Source organism: Narcine bancroftii, chromosome 3 (assembly GCF_036971445.1).
Source record: "Narcine bancroftii isolate sNarBan1 chromosome 3, sNarBan1.hap1, whole genome shotgun sequence".
In the NCBI taxonomy this organism is placed as follows: Eukaryota; Metazoa; Chordata; class Chondrichthyes; order Torpediniformes; family Narcinidae; genus Narcine; species Narcine bancroftii.
The window spans coordinates 103,355,565-103,376,299 of record NC_091471.1 but is presented as its reverse complement, the minus strand read 5'-3'; the positions used below and the strand labels follow the sequence as shown (position 1 = coordinate 103,376,299).

The window sequence follows — 20,735 nt, the reverse complement described above, 5'->3', positions numbered from 1 at the left end:
TACTTTGCAACTTTCCAGACTCTTGAATTCTCCAGCTTTAGGCAACTCAGCTTTTCTGTTGATCAGAACTGTCCATTTCAATTGCGTCTTCTATTTGTATTTTTTCTTTGGCTGAGTTTTTTCCTATTGGCACAGGCTGACCTGCTTGGCATATCTCTCACCAAATAGTACTGAGAAGGAAATTTAGTTGCTCTCTAATTTTTCCAGGAACTTGTTTTTCCTGTTATTCCCGTATTAGTACATGTTCACTTTTTGATCTTTGCTTTTCATGCTGTCCATCATCTGGGCATCTTAAAGTTACCTTTTACCTCTCCAAGTTCTAACAAAGGGTCTGAGTTTTAAATTATTTCTCTTTCCACAAATGCTGCTTGAGTGTTTCCAGCATGCTTTGGACTTCCAGCATTTGATGTTTTATTGATTTTCTTCTCTCTTCTCCCCTTTCTTCCCCCCCCCCCCCCCTTAAACCAGTACCTGTAATGTTTGCTGAAGGTGTAGCTATAAATTAGGACTTTGTTCCTTTCAAGAGTTGTTGTAAAACTTGAGGGAGGCAGGCACCAGTCATTTAACACAAACCACCCTGAAAACTTGGTTCATACAATTACATCCGAGTTTTCAATTTTGTTGCTGAATTTGTTTACATTTTTCAAACCGAATAGTATAGCACAGCCCAGACCTTTTGGCCCATGGCCTCTATATTCCTATTTTTTGGTCCCTTTGCAATAGTTGAGCTCACCAGTACGCTCTTAGTGATATTCCAAAAAGATGATTTTAGTCATCCTCAGCCATGGGTTCTCATGGTATTCCATCAATCTAACCCAAACTTGCACTCCATACAGTTCCCTCCATAATGTTTAAGACAGACACTTTCTTTCTTTATTTGCCCTTGTCCTCCAGTTTTAAGTGATCAAAGAATTCATGTGTTTAGTTTTTATTTATATAACACATTTAAAACAACTTGCGTTGACCAAAGTGCTGTACAGATCTTAAATTGCATCTTAATTTAAGCAGCTATTTAAAGCGCAGTATAAAACAGGTTCAGAATTGTACATACAGGATGGCAACAATCGCCTCAAAACGCTTGCAAATAAAAATATAACTTCAACCTGGATTTAAGAGTTAAGGGAAGGGGCTGATTTGATGGTGGGAGGAATGTTGTTCCACAGTTTGGGGGCTGCAATAGCAAAGGCATGATCTCCCAAGTTTGTGATTTGAGCGCAGAACAACCATGTGCCTTAAATTGGCTGATCTGAGGGGTCTTGAAGTGGAGTAGGGCATTAGGAAATCAGTGATGTAGGAGGGGGCTAGTCCATTAATGGCTTTGTTAAACAAACTGGAGAACTTTAAAATCTAGATGTAATTGAAGTGCACATTCCAGATTTAATTCAAGGTTATTTGTAAACATTTTGGTTTGTAGAAATTGCAGCACTTTTTATACGTAGTATTTCCCCCCCCCACAAATTTGAGGGCAGCATAGGTTTGGGGCACTTTGGTTCACAGGTATGTTTAATTGCTTCATTGGTGCAGGTATCAGAGCTTAACTTGCTTCTCAGCTTTTGATCATCTTGGAGCCTGCAGTTGCCATTTTCCAATACGAGGACCAGAGTTGTGCCAATGAAAGCCAAATAAGTAATTGATGCTGAAAAACATGAATGAAACAGTAAGACCTCACCCAAACCTTAGGATTAGCAAAATCAGCAGTTTGGAACATGAAGAAAAAAAGAGTAAACTGGTGAGCTCAGTAATCACAAAGGGACTGATCTTCCAGGGAAGACCTCCACTGCTGATACAGAAGAATTTTCATCATAATGAAGAAATCTCCCCCAAACACTCTTCACAAGAAACACTCTTTAGGAGGCAGGTGTGGATGTCTCAATTATTATTGTCTGCAGAAGCCTTCAGGATAGAAAATACAGAGGCTACGCTGCACACCATTAGTTAGACATGAAACAGGATGGCCAGATGACAGTTTGCCAAGAAGTATTTAAAAGAACCTGTACCCATCTGGAAAAAGATCTTGTGGACAGATTAGACCAAGATTGACCTGTATCAGAGCAGTGTGGAGGTCTAAGGAACTGCCCAAGATCTAAAGCATCCCACATTTGCCATGGTTTGCATCTTGCAGTGTAGCCTCTGTATTTCTGTTCATGAAATCTTCTGTTTGAGTGATGTCTTACTGTTTTTAATTCCTGCTTCTCGCTTCATAATGGCTTCTTTGACTTTTGTTGGCAAAATTGGTCCCCATGTTGAAAAATGCCATCTACAGGCTCCAAAGCTGGTCATAAGCTTAGAAGCAAGCCTAGCTCTCTTATACTTGCACCAATGAAGCAATTAAACCTACCCGAGCATTCAAACACTTAAACCGAATGTCCCAAACATTATGGTGCCCTGAAATGAGGGGACTATGTATAAAAAGTGTTGTAATTTATAGATGGTCAAGCCAAATAACCTTGAATAAATTCTGGAATGTGTACTTTACTTGCATGTGAATTATTTGATTACAAATTTAAAACTATAGATCATAGAGGCAAATAAAGCAGTATCTTTACCCCAAATGTTATGGAGGGCACTGTAGGTGTGACTACATTTCAATAACTCTTGACTATCATTCCCTCTGCCTCAGTGATTCAGAGTGCATCTAGTTTACTAACATGGTGTTGTTGGAGCTGAATGCATCATATCTTACATGAGCAATGTACTTCTCCCTGATTGCCGTTCCTGCTGCTCTCTCTGTTAAGGTAAATAACTTGCTTGACCTCTCCTTAGCCTCCTGAATCAAATCCCCTCAGCACAGCTGCATCAAAAAGCCTTGCGTGTCTTTACCTGTGCTTTACCTGAGCTGTTTTCACTCATTGCACTTCTTCCTCTGCCTCTTCATGCAGAAGCCTCTTGAGCCAAATCCTCTATCCATCCCACTCTTACAGTGACAGCTCTTTCACTTGAACTCTTCCTTTTATTGGATCCAGAGATTTAGCTAAGCACTCACCTTTGCCACTTAAAATCTCCTGCTCTCAATCAAGGTCCTACCTGTGGAAATTGAACTTGCAAGCTCTTGCAAATGGAAACTCAAGAAGGGGGTAGAGGCAGAATTTTTAGAAGGACTTAACCACACAGCATCACCTTTAATTTTGAAGCCTTTTACTTTCTACAGGTGCAGCTGACTGGCTGAGTTCCTGCAAATCTTTTTCAATTCCCCAGCCCAGCATCTGCACTCTTGCCTTCCACTTGTTGTTTTGAGTGTGTTCAACTAATTGAATTGTCTGAAGTTTCTCAGTTCTTTGGATTCATTTGTTGCCAACGGATAAGCTCTTTATCTCATTATTATAATGACTTGTGTATAAATGAAATCTTTATTGACTGTGACAGATTTTCATTTGGAAAAGGAGATGAAATCTTCGGTGGAAAAGATGGAGTCTGATTGGCGGAATTGGCTTGTGAGTGGAGCTGCATTTGGAAGTCTGCAGTTCCTCATACACTGGATATTTGGAGAGGTCTCATTGGTTTCCCGATGGGCAGTGAGAGGTCACCCACATTCTGGACCAGATCCAAATCCCTATGGGTAAGTTGTTAGTTGCATGGAAAGCTCTACTTTTGAGTTTCAGTGTCATTGTTGTGTTGAGAAGAGAATCAGGTTTGGTAGGTTCACAGAGATGAGTCTCAATTACACACAACTTTTATTAATAGGAGAAACAAATAGGAGAATGTTAACCGGTACACAATTAAAAATTCACATAAGCGACGATACAGATATTCATCTCTGAGATCAGTTAGACTCCAACGGTAAACCTATATTCGACACACTTAAGTGACGAAATAGACGTTCACCTCTGACTTAGGTTGAACTCTGACAATGGTAAATCTATAGTCGACCAGGTGACACACTACAAACAGGGACTCTGATTCTGACGCACATGCTACCTGGCATGGAGTGATGTCCAGGGCTTGCACGATGAAGCTGACAGAAAAATGTGAAGGAGAGACAGACCACACGGGCCCATGATCTGGTCTTATGTCCTAAACAATTTTGATGAAGATGAGTTGGGGTGGGGGGGGGTCATTTCTATATGTCTTGGGACACTTTAGACTTTGTATTGGAACTCATTGAGCCGCACCTGAGGCACAAGACAAATTGGTGAGTTTCTGGAACCTTGGCTTAGATTCACTGTTGCTTTGTGGTGGTATGCCACCCCATGTGAATATAGATTTATAAGGTGTGTGTGTGTGTGTGTGTGTGTGTGGGGGGGGGGGGGGGTGTGGATAAGCTAAATTACTGGAGCATTGAAGAGGGACCTATTTAAGTTTTGTTGACCTGCTGAGTGGTGCATGACTCCAGGAGACCAAGGTTAGATTTGCAGAATGGGGTTATCTAATGGGTGCAGGTGCCACTGATGGCACATGTTCCCATCATAGCCACCCCCCCCTCAGAACTCCTTCCAATAATTCATCTACTACTGACGTCAGGCTCACGGGCCTATAGTTACCTGGTTTACTTTTGGAGCCTTTCTTAAACATCAGGACCACATGAACTACTCTCCAAGCCTCTGGCCCCTTTCCCATGGCTAAGGACTATGAATATATTCATCAGGACCCCTGCAATTTCAACACTTGTTTCCCTCCAGGTCCTTTCTTTTCTTTTCCAATCTTTTTATTATTATTATAATTTATATTTTTCTTTTCCAATCTTTTTATTATTATTATAATTTATATTTTTTCTTTTCCAATCTTTTTATTATTATTATAATTTATATAGGTCCAAGGGAATATTATATCCAGCCCAGGGAATTTGTCTACCTTTACTCACTGTAAGACAGCAAACACCTCCTTCATATCCATCTGTTCCATGACACTTCTATTTGTTTCCCTTCCATCCTTACACACAATGCCAGTTTTCTGAGTAAATACTTATGCAAAAAAAAATCTGTTTAAAATCTCCCCCATTTCATGAGGCTCCATCCATAGTTGACCACTCTGATCCTCTAGGGGACCAACTTTGTCCCTTGTTATCCTCTTACTCCTTGTAGAAACCCTTCAGATTTATCTTCACATTATCAGCCAAAGCACCCTCATGCCTTCTTTTTGCCTTCCTGATTTCCTTCAGTATTCTTACATTTTCTATATTCTGCAAGTGCCTCATTTGCTCCTTGTTATACACCTCTCTTAATCATGTAACCAGTATCCCTTGAAAACCAAGGTTCCTTATGGCTGTTAATTTTGCCTTTAATCCTGGAAGGAACATACAAACTCCACCTTCAAAATCTTACCTTTGAATACCTTCCACTTAACAGACACATCCTTGCCAGAAAATGGCTTATTCCAATCGACTCTTCAGAGATACTTTCTCATTTCCACAATTTTCTCCAATTTAGAATCTCAAACTCGAGGACCAGACCTATCCTTATCCATAACTTGAATTTAATGATGTTGTGGCCACTGGACCCAAAATGCTTACCTACACAGACTTCTGCCTCTTGACCTGCCTGGTTCCCTAATAGGAGATCAAGTATTGCATCCTCTCTCATTGGTACCTCTATATATTTAGAAAACTTTCCTGTACACATTTGACAAACTCCAAGCCATGCAGTCCTTTTACAATATGCGGAAAGCTAAAATCTCCTACTACCACAACTTTTTTTCTTACGATGGTCTGCTATCTCCCGACAGATTTGCACTGCCAATTCTCTCGGACTATTGAGCGGTCTATAATACGAGCCTATTATTGTACTCGCACCTTTACAGTTCCTTAGTTCCACCCATATGGCCTCTGTAGGTGAGTCCACAGTGCTGTCCTGTCTAAGTACAGCTGTGATATTTTCCCTGACTAGTATTGTTTCTCCTGCCCCTTTTATTCCTCCCCCTCTATCATGTCTGAAACAGAACACCAGACATTCACCTCCTAGTATTACCCCTCCTGCAATCAAGTCTCACTAATAGCAATAATGTCATAATCCCACATGCAAACCTACGCTCTAAGCTCATCTTCCTTACCGACAGTACTCCTTACATTTAAATAGATACATCTGAGATCATTTCCATCATGTACAAACCTCTGCTTTGTCTTTACATGCAGTCCTTGCATGACCCTAACCATCCTCCAACACTGGTTCAACTCCCTCTACAAATCTAGTTTAATCCCCCTGGAGCAGCACTAGCAAAACAAGGATGGTAGTCCCTTCCAGTTCAGGTGCAAACCATCCCATCAGAACAGGTCCCATCTTCCCTGGAACAGAGCCCAATTGTCCAGAAAAATGAAGCCCTCCCTCCTGTATCATAATTTTAGCCACCTGTTTAGCTGCATTATCTGTCAGAAATAAAACTTCTCACACATGAGTCTCTTTAAAACTGATGACACGACAAGCTTTATTTACAAGTCTGCAGAGTTGGACTCAACTGGTTTCTCACCAGTTAAGCCCCGATACATACAGTGCATTGATTTTTATACCTTTATTATTTGCCCTTCCCCTTCTTATTAATACTGTTTTAATTGGTTAGTATTACAAAAACATTCTAAGTATAACTGCATTATTAATTATCACGTTCGTTACGTACGCTGTGAACTCTACATTCACTGAATTCTGTTTCTCACACTTCTTATCAATCCTTTGTCTCCTGCATGTCTCTCACTATGACCATGAAAAGATAGGTTTAAAAAAACATATTCAGCAGCTCCTTCTGTCCTTGACTGCTAGTAAACTCTCTGTCCGTTCTGGCTTCCCTGTTTATGATTAATCATCACATTTTAACTTAAGTCTTTTTAACCTAAATTCTCTATATCACAATCCACCCCTTTCTCTCTTTAAAATGTGTTGAATATATGTATAGATATGAATGGGGATTCTAAGCTAGGGAAGAGAAATGTTTTATGATACATTAATCTCACGCTGAAATAAAAGTCTTACAGGGTCTCCCATCCCCCCTGGTTGCATAGCTTGTTCGACCATGGAAATCACCAGGCTGCGTAGACAGGGAATAATACAGGGCAAAATAAGTAGGAGGAATAAAATACCTCCGATGATCCACAAGAAGGTACGCCACCAGGTTCCTCCAAACCATTTGTCCATCCAATTAAATTGTGGGAAAGGATGCCAGGTTTGAACCGGTACATGGGACAATGTACGAATATTATCAGCGATTTTACGAACGGCTTTTCCATTATCATCAATCTGTAAGCAGCAGTTAGTCAAATTAAGTTTGCCACATACACCTCCTTCCGTGGCTAGGAGATAGTCTAGGGCTAGACGGTTCTGATATATAGCAGAGCGCATTTGACCTTGCTGGGATGCAAGTAATTGCAGGGCTATAGCTGTTTGATTTGTAACAATTTCAAGCACTGCTTGTAAGCGAATTATACGATTTAACATATATATAGGAGTACGATAACCCCAAGATCCATCTTGAGCCCATGTAGCGGGACCATAATATTGAATTATGCGCTCTGGAGGCCAATCATCTTTCCATTCTCCCAAATGTACCGTGGTAGAGCGGGGTTCACGATGTAATGTATCAAAGACCTTCACGCCTAATTTATGACCGTGATCGTGGGGTAGAAGGAAAAATTCTGGGCGGATTATTCCTAGGAAACAAGTTCCACTCCACTGTGAGGGAAGACGAGTATAAGCTTTATTACCACATACCCAGAATAATCCATTTGGGGATACTCCATACCCCCTTTCCCAAACTCTTTTAAGAACAGGATTTGATTGGTATGGTCCTGTGATGGTGGAAGTGGTACAATTCCAAAACTGAATACTGCTATTAGACAGGGGTAGGCAATTAGTTTTAAAAACAGTAGATAAGAACCAAGTCTGAGGTTTAGGAAACCAAGTGAAAACACCAGGCGAAATGCGAATCCATACAGCCTTGCAGGGACTTTCTCCTACTGGGTATTTGCCAGCTCGTGAGAGACAATAAAAACCAGAGGGGATGTTAGAGAGAGACCAGGTTTCTCTTGATCTCGTTCGGTTAGTTGTCCAAATGCGGGAAATCATGGTCAATGAATTGAGAGGTTCTCCCCACCAAGGCCATTGTTCTGACATCCGTGGACCCCCGCAGACCCAACAATTGGTTACATTAAAAGTTCCTGCAATTTTAGTTGCCAGATCTACAAAAAGGTTATCTCCCCCAATTGCATTACCGAAACTTACATGGTTATTTGGATGGACTCGAACTAAGTCCGGCTGTCTTAAAGGGACAGGCAATTTCGAGTGTGGAGTGTAACTTCTCATTGGAACAGTACGTTGGTGTATGCAAAACCAGAGTCCATCAGGGCATGGTGGGCTTGAGTCACCTTTCCAACCGTTAAGAGGGAAAGGAGTGGTATTAGGAATCTGTATATAATGACCCATATTATTTCCTTCTTTTTCCACACAAGGGGTATATGGATGTTGGGTGGTATTTTCTGCCCAGCATTTCTCAGGAACTGAGGTATGGGAAATGAAATTACCTTCCTTTCTTCTCCAAATGTGGTCCTGAAACAGGACCACTGTATCTCTGCATTTCTTACATTTCACACCTGATAAAGACATAGGCAAACTAAGAAAAATCAAAGAACATAACAATAACATTGTGAATTAAGTCTTTTTGCGAAATTGTAAGGTAAGAGGTTTTTCTCCAGGAATACAAGTCCAATCTGAGTTCGTATCAGGGTCCTGTGGCGCCTCTACAGGTCCCTTAAATCTGGATGCGTGTGTCCACCCCTTCTCTCTTGTTCGTGCTGCAGCTTCTGTAGTTAAGAGAACTTGGTATGGACCTTCCCACTGGGGCTGGAGTTTTTCAGTCTTCCAGGTCTTGATAAGAATCCAGTCTCCTGGTTCCACTTTGTGTAAAGAAAAGTCTAGAGGCGGTGTTTGTGCCAATAGTCCTCTCTTTCGTAAATCTGTAAGAGAGCGTGACAGTGCCTGTAAATAGTTCCTAACAAATATATCCCCTTCCCCCAAGGTGGGACACCCCTCAACTGTACTCCAGAAGGGAAGCCCAAACATCATTTCATAAGGGGACAGCCCTACATCTTTTCGTGGGGCAGTACGAATTCTTAATAAGGCTAGGGGCAGACACTTTATCCAAGGCATTTTAGTTTCCACCATTAACTTTGTCAATTGGATTTTTAGTGTTCCATTCATACGTTCGACTTTCCCTGAGCTTTGTGGATGCCAAGGGGTATGTAATTTCCAAGAGACCTGTAATGCATCACAAATCAATTGCTGGATTTTTGAAGAAAAATGTGGACCCCTGTCTGAGTCTATAGAATCCATTATACCATATCTGGGGATTATCTGCTCTAGGAGGAGGCGAGCTACTGTAGAGGCTGTAGTATTTATTGTTGGGAAGGCTTCTACCCATCGGGTAAAGTGATCTATTATCACCAACAGATATTTCCATCTTTGAACTTGAGGTAACTCTGTGAAGTCGATCTGGATACGTTGAAAAGGGCGTATGGCTAATGGTTGACCTCCCATGGTCCCTGTCCTCATTATCTTCTTATTAATTTTTGTGCATAGGTAACAATTTTGCACCTCTTGTTGGGCCAAGGTGTAGATTCCCTTACACACATATTCTCGAAGCACTGTGTCACATAAGGCTTGGGTGCCCCAGTGGCTCTGTTGATGCAGGTGTTTTAAAATATTGCGAGTTATTTCTTTATTTAGAACAATTCTTCCATCTGGTGTTTTCCATGTTCCATCAGGTAACTGGCTTGCGCCCAGCTGATCCATGTTCTTTTCTTCCTTAGCAGTGAAAATGGGAGCTGTCTTTATGCCTTGCCTTACTGGGATTAAAGTCAGCAAACGGACTTCTTGTTGCATGGCTGCTCTTTTGGCTTCTTCATCAGCCAGTCTGTTTCCAATTGCTGTTGGGTTATCTCCCCTTTGATGGCTTGGTATGTAGACCACTGCTATTTCTTGGGGTAATGTTAAGGCTTCTAGAGTCAGAGTAATCATCTGTTCGTGTGCCAATTCCTTTCCTCTTGATGTAATTAGACCACGCTCCTTCCAGATCTTACCAAAGGTATGCACTACCCCGTATGCGTATTTGGAATCTGTGTAAATTGTTCCAATTTTCTTTGCCAGTATTCTGAGGGCTCTCTGCAAGGCATATAGTTCACAGGATTGTGCTGACCAGCTTCCGGGTAGTCTCGTGGATTCTACTACTTTCCAAGTATTTCCTTCTATTATAGCATACCCATTTCTTCTCATTCCGTCAACACATCTGGCGGAGCCGTCAATGTAGAATTCATATCCTTCTCCCAGCGGAGTATCGCAAAGGTCTTCTCGGGTCTTGGTCTGAAGATCTGTCAACTCGACACAGTCATGCTCCACCTCTTTCTCTGTTTCACTGCCGTATAAAAATTGAGCTGTGTTGCAGCTATTAATTTGTGCAAACTGTAAATCTTCTCCAACCATTAAAATGGTTTCATACTTTAATATGCGAGAATCAGTCAGCCATCGATGGGCAGTTTGTGTTAATAAAACACTTACAGAATGGGAGGTGTACACAGTCATCTTTCCTCCAAAAGTAAGTTTACGTGCTTCCTCTACCAACAGAGCAGCAGCCGCTACTACCTGGATACACGTCGGCTATCCGCGAGACACTGGGTCCATCATTTTGGAAAGGAAAGCTACTGGGTGTCGCTGACCGCCTTTTTCCTGTGTTAAAACTCCCACAGCTGTTCCTTGGTTATGAGTGACAAATAGCTGGAAGGGCTGTTTTAAAGAGGGCAGAGTGAGCACTGGGGCTCGTGTTAGGCGATGTTTCAAGTCCTCGAACCATCCCTCCTCCTCCTGGGTCCATTTCAATGGATAGTCATTTTCATTTGTCAGTTTATCATACATAAACTTCACCAAAGCTGAGTAGTCCTCTATCCATAACCTACAGTATCCTAAGAGTCCCAGGAATTGTCTTATTTCCTTCTTATTACAGGGTAAAGGCATTCTAGTGATTCCCGCAATTCGTTCAGGGGTAATCCGTTTCTGTCCTTTACTTATCTGGTGTCCCAGATATATCACAGTTTTCTCAACAAACTGTAACTTGTTTCTGGACACTCGTAGACCCTTTTTCCCCAGATAATTCAAGAGTCTAATGGTCTCTCTCCTCATTTCTTGTTCCTTGGGTCCTGATAATAGTAAATCATCCACATACTGCATTAGTTGAGAATCATCAGATTGTGGATAGTCCATCAGGATTTGTTCTAGCATTTGTCCAAACAGGTTTGGAGATTCAGTGAACCCTTGGGGCAATACAGTCCACCGAAACTGTCTCCGTCTACCTGTCCATGGATTTTCCCATTCAAACGCAAACATATCTCTACTTTCCTCTTCTAACGGACAAGTCCAGAAGGCATCCTTCAAGTCGATAACACTAAACCACTCATGGTCTGGGGGAATCCGACTCATAATAGTATAGGGATTAGGCACCACTGGGTGGCGGGTCTGAACAATAGCATTCAAACTTCTTAGATCCTGAACTAGGCGATAGGATCCATCTGACTTTTTTACTGGGAGTATAGGGGTGTTATAAGGTGACATGCATTCTTCTAATAGTCCGTCTCGTATTAAAGTCTCAATTACCGGCTGTAGCCCTTTTCTCCCTTCCAAAGAAATAGGATACTGACGTTTCCTTACCGGCTGATGACCTGGTATTAATGTGACATGTAAAGGTGGGATGTCCAGACCTCCTCGATTTCCCTCCTTATACCAGACTCTCTCGTCAATCTGCCGTTCATCCTCTTCCTTTAAAGCGCAGAGGTGGACTCGCACTTCTCCGTCCACAGGGAGAGCACCCAAACCTAGGAGAGCCTGTAAGTCCCTTCCTAGGAGGTTAAATCCAGCCAAAGGTAATAACAAGAGGTCTTGTACCCCTTCTCTTTCTTCCAGTTTCACTGTTACTTGGGGAATTATTGATACCATTCTGGGAGCCCCTTCTATCCCAGAAATTGTCAAATTACTTTTTATAGGCTCAGTTCCGATTGGCACAGTTATTACACTACTTCGTTCCGCTCCTGTGTCCACCATAAACACCACCTCTTCTCCCTTGGGACCAATTTTTAGTTTTACCAGGGGTTCCCTCTTATATTTGGTCCCTAACATTTGGAACCCCTGACACCCCTAATCTTCTTCCATAAGTTCGAGGGCACGCAATTCCCTCTTGTATCGGGGGCATTCCCTCTTAAAGTGTCCTTCCTCATTGCAGTAATAGCACTTAACGAACCTCCGGGGTCTTCCCTCTCTTGGATATTTTGGATTGTTTAGAGGAAGGTTTTGTTTTCTTTCCCCTCTGGATTCAGCATTCATCTGTCGGATAGTCTGTACCATAACCTTTGTCGCCTTCTTTTGATCTTCTTCTTCTCTCTGCACATATACTTTTTGTGCCTTTTTTAACAGTTCACTTAGGGGTTTTTCACTCCAGTCCTCCTCCTTTTCTAGTTTCTTTCTAATGTCTTGCCATGATTTGGAAACAAATTCAATTCGAATAAGCTGTTCACCCATTGGTGTACTAGGGTCCACACCAGCATACTGTTGGACATTCTTTCTCACCCTCTCCAAAAAATCAGTAGGGGACTCGTCTTTCCCCTGGTGGTTCCCAAATGCCTTGGTAAAATTGTGACCCTTTGGCACAGCCTCCCGTATCCCTTTAATTGTCCACTCTCTATATTGTCTCATACTTGCCAATCCCTCGGGTGTTCGTTTGTCCCACCTGGGTTCATTTAAGGGATATTTTTGTTCATGGGGTCTAGGGTCCCCAGGTTGTTCATATTCCCACATGAGGAGGGCAGCCCGTCGAATCATCTGCCTCTCCTGGGGTGAAAATAATGTTCCCATTATTGCCTGCATCTCTTCCCACGTATATGTGTTTGGTCCCAAGAATTGGTCAAGCTGTTCAGCCAGTCCTATAGGATCTTCCAATAACTTTTTCATTTCTTTCTTAAATCCCCGCACCTCTGTACTAGTTAGGGGAACATTCACATATCCCGTTCCCCCTCCCGGTCCTCCCATAGGAACTTCTCTCAGGGGATTTAGGTTTATTGAAAACTTTGATGGTCCTGGACCAGTCTGGGATCTTGTCCAGGGTCGGTTTACCGGTGGAAGTTTAGGGTCCGACTCCCTTAATTCATCCTTTTTATCCCGGCCCCCTTCGGGGCAATCAGATTCATCACCTTTCCCCTCCGGTAATAAGCTTTCCTCGGGCGCAGTAGGCACCGGGGGAATATAAGGAGGGGGAAGGTTGTCCAGAGGTTCCCATTTCTTTTCTCCTGCCACTCTCAATTTAAAACATTCTGTTAAGGATCCTGGCCAGGGAACCCAACAAAATGCATATGCTGACTCTTCTTGATTCACCTTTGGTCTCGAATTTACATATATGTTTAATGCTTGTCTAACCCAATCCTCATCAGATCCAAATTTCGGCCACCAGACCGAGGAACCTTTAATAGGTTGTTTTGACCAAAGGAGACAATATTGGACCATCTTTTTCTTGTTTTTGTCCCGATATCTTTTACTATCCCAATTTTCAAACATTCTCCCCAAAGGGCTATCAAGGGGTACTCCCAGGAATTGTCCTGAATTTTCAGACGAGCCCTTAGATTTTGATCCTCCCATTTTCCCACCTAGATCTGTTTATCGTTGCTGAGGACCCTCTCGCTCTGGACCCTACTCCCTTCCTCTCAGACGCCTCGTCGGAGGTGCTGTCCCTCCTTCGGTTACCGCTGAGGTTTTCCTGGGGTTGACCCCTCTCTTCTCGGCACTTCGTCGGAGGTGCTGTCCCTCCTTCGGTTACCGCCGAGGTTTCCCTGGGGTCTATCCTAGAGTCCCGCGACAGGGTCCTCACACAACGACAAAAGATCTATACTTAATCTATTCCGTTAGGTTTTTATCCAAACAGGTGTATCCCGTTACACCTGTTACCCAATCCCCACACCACAATCGTAAGTCGTCACTTACCGGTGTCTTCCCGGGGATTGAACCGTCACCCTTCTCCTCTCCGTCTTGTCGTGTCACCCTGTCCGGATACCACTCGCTCAAGCCGCCCGAAGCGACGAGCAAGGGACTAGGAGCCGCTGAACTCAGGGGGGTGCACCGCCTCCGATGTCCCTCTTCTCGCCTCCCCTCACGGCCGGAGTGTAGATCCCGGACGAGCCCCCATTTGTCAGAAATAAAACTTCTCACACATGAGTCTCTTTAAAACTGATGACACGACAAGCTTTATTTACAAGTCTGCAGAGTTGGACTCAACTGGTTTCTCACCAGTTAAGCCCCGATACATACAGTGCATTGATTTTTATACCTTTATTATTTGCCCTTCCCCTTCTTATTAATACTGTTTTAATTGGTTAGTATTACAAAAACATTCTAAGTATAACTGCATTATTAATTATCACGTTCGTTACGTACGCTGTGAACTCTACATTCACTGAATTCTGTTTCTCACACTTCTTATCAATCCTTTGTCTCCTGCATGTCTCTCACTATGACCATGAAAAGATAGGTTTAAAAAAACATATTCAGCAGCTCCTTCTGTCCTTGACTGCTAGTAAACTCTCTGTCCGTTCTGGCTTCCCTGTTTATGATTAATCATCACATTTTAACTTAAGTCTTTTTAACCTAAATTCTCTATATCACATTATCTTCCTGTTTCTAACCTCACTAGCTCTTGGCACGGGTAGTACTCCTGAGATTACCACCTTGGAGGTCCTGTGCTTCAACTTTGTACCTAACTCCCTAAACTATCCTCACAAGACCTCCTCACCCTTCCTACCTACGTAATTGGTCCCTACATGGTCATGACAGTTGTCTGCTCATCCTCCCTTCTTAGAATTGGGAGAACTCAATCCAAGATATCTCAGGCCCTGGCAGCAGGGAGGCAACAGACTATCAGAGATAATCGATCTCCCACAGAATTTCCTTTCTTTCCCCCTAACTATCAAATCCCCTATCACTACTGCACTCCTCTTTTCCCTCCTTCCCTTCTGAGCTGAGGGTCCAGACTTGGTGCTAGAGATGTGACCACTGCAACTTGTCCCTGTTGGGTTGCCTCCACCAACAGTATCCAAAATGGTGTACCCATTGTTGATGGGAACAGTCACAGGGATGTTCTGCTCTCTCTGCCTCTTCCCCTGGCCTCCCCAATAGTCACTCAGCTGCCTGTCTCTTAGGGGTGACTGCCTTACTTAAACTCCACTCTATCACTACCTCCTGAATGATCCAAAGTTCATCCAGCTGCAGCTCCAGTTCCCTAACTCTGTTAATCAGGAGCTGTAGCTGGGTGCACCTCTTGCAGGTGTAGTCATCAGCAACATTGTGTTGTCCCTGACTTCCCACATCATTCAGTCGGAACACCGGACTGCCTTAACTGTTGCCTCCATTACCCAATTCCTCCGTTAATTAACTAGCTTAATTAAAGAAACTTACCACTCTTGTCAGAGAACTCCTCAGCCTCTAGAGACAAAACCACCATGTCCTATTCTGTCCCTGAGCCAGGAACTGCTTTAACAACTGTCCCCGTTTTTATATTACCTTATCTATTATCTCAAATGCTCCCTAACCCTAATCATTTAATCATTTAACTCAATTGTAGCCTCCTGACCTCATTAATATAGATATACCTTTACTGTTCCTCAGCTCCACCTATAAGCCTGAGTAGACAAGCTCTCTTGTCTGTCCTGTCTGAGCACTGTCTCTATCTCTGGCTCTATTGTGTCTGAAACAACAGAACCTCAGAACAATGAGATGCCAGTCCTGACCCTCATGCAACTAAGTTTCACTAATGGTGACAATGTCATAATTCCTTGTGCCAGTCCAAAGTTTTGTCTGCCTTTCCTACAGTACTCCTTGTATAGAAATAGATGCACCTCAGAATATTATTCCCACCACACACAACCCTTTGATTCCAGTCTTTGTTTGCAGTCTTAACATCTTTTGGCACCCCCTTTACACTATTTTCCCTGACTTCTGGTTCCCATTCCTATGCAAATCCAGTTTAAACCCTCTGGAGCAGCACCAGCAAACCTTCCTGCAAGGATATTAGTCCCCCCCCCATTCAGAGGCAAACTCTCCTGCCAGTACAGGTCCCACCTTCCCTAGAAGAGAGCCCAATGATCCAGAAATCTGAAGCCCTCCCTCCTGCACTATCTTTTTAGCCAGGTATTCAGCTGCATTATTCTCCTATTTGTATCGTCACGAGTACATGGCATGGGTAACAATACTGAGATCACCCTGGAGGTGCTGTCTTTCAACTTCACATCTAATTTCCTGAACTCTTTGCAAGACCTCATCACCCTTCCCCACGTCTTTGGTCCCTACATGGACCATAACATCTGGCTGCTCACCCACCCTCTTGAGAATAGGGAAATCAATCACACCTGGAAAGCAACATACCATCCAGGATTCTCAATCTCTTCCTCCCAACCATCAAATCCCTTATTACTACAGCTTGCCTCTTCTCGCTTCCCTCTAGCCACAAGACCAGACTCCATGCCAGAGACCAGATCACCATGGCTTATCCCTGTCAGTCATTTTCCATTTCCCGCCCCCCCCCCCCCCCCCCACAGTATCCAAATTGGTATATGTGTTATTGAGGGAATGGCCACGGGTACTCTGCATTGACTATCTGCTCCCAGTTGGCTGAAGGGAGTGGGGGATGTTCTTTCTTTTTTCTTCTCTATATAAAAAAAAGTTCATGTTTATGTTTAATTGCTGCATATGTCATTATATGTTTTTTGAATGAATAAATAAAGTTTTTTAAAAAAAAACCTATCTGCTCCCTTTCCCTCTCCTGTCTGCCAGATACCTGCCTTCTGGGTATGATTGTTTCCCTGCAACTTCTGTCACCCCCTCAGCCTCCCAGATGATCCAGAGTTCATCCAGCTCCAGTTCCCTAACACAGTTTGTAAGGTACAGCAACTGAATGCATATCTCACAGAGGTCGTCAGGGATACTGTTGGCTTCCCCGAACATCCACATTCTACAAGAGGAGCATATCTTTGCCTTGGCTGCCATTCACACTGTCTATGAAATATTTTTTTTAAAACTTGTCCTTACCTGTGCCTTCTTGCTGAATCCTTTTGTTCTTTGAGTGGGCTGTCTTACCTCAACTCCTCCACCATCTCTGTTCACAAAAGTCTTGTATTGGTCACTCCCACAGTAGTCACTACAGCTAATTAGTCAATGAAAGAAATTAACAAGTACCTATGTGACCTGGTGCTTTTTAAATGCTCCTGCCCTCATTCAAAGTCCAGCTTTCACAGCTTCTGATGAATTAATATTTCTTTAATACACTAAATTAACAAATTAAAAAACATAAAGTTAAGAAACGGCAATTATTTTTGAATGGTCAGTAACCCATTCAAATGAATGGAGTTATACAATGCATTGACCTTATGGGGTTAAATGCAGTGTGCATTTGATTGTTTGGTTTGATGAGTTTGTACTGAGGTTGAAGGTGGCAAGTCCAACATCGAGTTGGAGCTTAGACTTACTGACATCCGACCCCACCTTGTCTCTGATACCTGTGCACGGGTCTGGCTGACAGAGAGAGCTGACAAGTTCTGACGTCCTGGGTGGCTCTGCCCACCAGAGGCAACTATATTTCAGAAAAATGTCCAAATATATTTTTGATTGCCATTTTTGATGCGTGTGTGAAATAAAAAGGCGTGAACAAAAATGGATTATTTAATTTGGGTTTTAAGGTCATTTGTCACAAAAGACAAGTGAGAAGGGTTCTTCTGAGTTGAAAGGAGATTGTGTGTTACTTTGAGTTATAACAAGGAGATGAAGTTTCATCACCTGACGCATTAGATTAAAATAAGATGGAGTCCCTAATGATTTTCACAGCTCTTACCTGTCCATGTTACGAAGCTGCTTTGTTGATCTGTGCATAAGCAAGCTACTATCCAGTGCTATTTTCAACTGATGTTCTTTTGAGTTATTTTAGAAGTAATTGATCCCTGAATTTTTGCTCTTTGTGAAATTGATGTACAGTGGTAGGTTAACTCTGTGTACCTTCAATGCGAGAAAATATATTCACCCCTCCCCACATTTCCAAATGTAAATTTTCTTGTCTCTATGACCTTTAATTTATTTATTTTTGTTGTGAAATTTTGTGATATTCCCTCATTATTGTAAGACTGATAGCTAGATACCCACTTGTGGGCTGTGGGAATCCATGGGGGTGGGGGGGGGGGGGTGGGGGGAAGAAAACCTCATAGAAGGAATTTAAAAAAAAAAAAACAACCCATTTTATTAAAAAGTCTGCTGGAATTCAGAATCTCTCATACTGTTTAATACCTGTGCACTTTACAGTGATCTGAAAGGGTAAATGACAATGAAAATTGATTGCCTGTGAAAACATTTACTATTATATTTTCCTCAGTGCATCGGGGGAAGTTTGATGGAGCTTGGAGGGTAAGGAGCTCGTGGACCTCTTTATCTTCCCAATTTGTAGGTTTTGCAAACGAGACTCTTGGAGTTTGCCAAGGTGGAATAACGGAAGAATTCAGCCACTGAAGTTGGAATTCGAGGGCAAACCCATCGGGATCATTGCCTGAAGAGGGCGCACAAAATCAGTGAACCGGTGCGGACTCGAAAGGCCAACGAGGCCTGTTTCCGCTCCGTAAATGGTTATATGGTTATAAACAGACCATCAGGTTAACTCTACCATTACATATAGATTTGTAAAGAGCACAATTTGCAGAGTATGGAATAACAATGAAATTAGCATCAAGCAAGAGCAGCATGAGAGTACTGTTAGGCTTTTATGTAAGAGCCTGATGGCTATGTGCATCTACACTCTTGAGCCTTCTCCCTGATGGGAGAAGAGAGTGGATCTAGTGTTTGATCGGTCTTTCAGTATGTTGGCTGCCTTTCCTAGGCACAGGGAGAGGATGATGAAGTTCATGGAGAGGAGGAAGTTTTCATTATGTTCTGGTTTACATTCACCACCACCTATGGCTTCTGATCGTAAGCAGAGCAGCTCTCATACCCAGCTGTCAGCAAGTATGCTTTTGATGGTGCATCTGTACAAGTTGTTGAGGGACAGGGGACATGCCAAAGTTAGTCTGCTGAGAAACTAAAGGTCTTGTGACATTTTCAATGTGCTCATCCCAGGCTGGAGCATTGGAGATATTTATTCTTAAGAACCTGAAAGTTATCTACACTTTCTGCTTCAGCACTAGTGATATGGACAGGGGTATGAACTCTGCCCCGCTCCTGAAGTCAATGATCATGTCCTTGTTTTATTGATGTTGAGAGAAGGTAGCTTGACACTATTCCACTAGACATTCAATCTCTTTCTTGTATTCCATCTCATTATTCTTTGATTCCTGAGGACTGTTGTTGGCAAATTTGAAGATGGAATTGGAACAATATTTAGCCATAGTGGTGGGTGTAGAGGGAGTATAGTCGGGGATTGGGTATGCATCCCTAAAGTGCCAGTATTGAGTATGATCATGCAGGGGTTGTTAATTTATTTAAAATTTAGGCATACACCATGGTAAAATGCCCTTCCAGCCCATGAGCCCGAGCAAATCCATGCCAGCATGGGGGGAGCATACAAACTCTTTACAGACAGTGCTGGATTCAAACCTGGGTCACTGCCACTGTAATAGTGTTGTGTTAATTGATACACTGGGCCACTCTGTCACGGATCCTCTTGCAGATATGGGTACTGAGGCCAAGATCCTGAGGTTTAGGAATGAGTTTACTGTGTTATTGAAGGCAGAGATGTAGTCCATGACCAGTAGACACTGGTTGCTCTGTTCCTTGGAGTTCAGAAGAATGAGGTGTGGGGGGAATCCTCAGATGAACTTCAAATGTTGAAAGGCCTGGACAGTAGATGTGGCAAAGTTGTTTCCCATGGTAGAGGAGTCAAGGATAAGAAGGCACAACTCCAGGATTGAAGGGTGCTCATTTAAAATAGAGATGCAAAGGAATTTCTTTAGTCAAAGATTAGAGAACCTCTAGAATTTGCTGCCTGCCAACAGGTGGCTCTGGAGCCCAGGTCATTGGGTGGATTTCAGGCAGAGATTGATAAGTATCTGAATAATCAGTGCATGGGGAAAAAGGCAGGGGAGTGGGGTTGAGTGGGTGAACAGATCAGCTCATGATGGGGCGGGGCATACTCGACATGCCAAAATGGCCTACTTCTGCTCCTTTATCTAATGGTCTCATAGAGGTTTCCTGTGGAAATCTTTGGAGATGACATCTGTTGTGGCCAATATCAAATTGGTCAAGTAAAACAATGTTGGAGAAACTCAAAGATAAAGATGCATAGCTAATGTTTTGGGCTTGAGCCCTTCATAAAGATATGGACAAAATGTAGCCTGGTGCCTGAATGCTTCTGCTTGGGTAAGGATAAAGTTGAATTTAACAATTCCGATTGACTACTATTATTATTCTCGCTGTACTTTTTTCCCTTTTCTGATCCACTTGCTATTTTTTCTGTAAATAATTTATTACCTGGACAATTTCATTTTTCACCCTGAGACAGACGTTCCCTTGTTCTCCCCATTTATCCCCTTTTTGCAACCGCCCCCCCCACCCCACCCTGACCCTATTCTGATGAAGTACTTGAGCTGATGCATCAGCCCTTGGTCATTGCTTTCAATATGTTTTGTTTTTGGTTTGCATCTGTCTTTTATTGCAAAATGTGCTTCTTTTTTTTTCTTCTTTTCCATTTACAGTAAAATCCCCGGTATCTGGCACTTATGGGGATTGTGGATGCTGGACATGTGAATTTTCCGGTTGCCTGATACAAAT

General features: G+C 42.7%; 1 protein-coding gene across 3 annotated transcripts in view; it reads left to right on the top strand.

Annotated features, from left to right (window-relative positions):
* The window catches only part of LOC138757422 (PGAP2-interacting protein-like), a 92,136-nt gene that overhangs the window by 25,179 nt on the left and 46,222 nt on the right, over window positions 1-20,735 (top strand). For all 3 annotated transcript variants that reach the window (XM_069924684.1, XM_069924686.1, XM_069924685.1), the window contains one exon: window positions 3,364-3,556. In XM_069924684.1, the coding sequence (XP_069780785.1) occupies window positions 3,364-3,556 (193 nt within the window). The remainder of the gene's footprint in view (window positions 1-3,363; window positions 3,557-20,735) is intronic.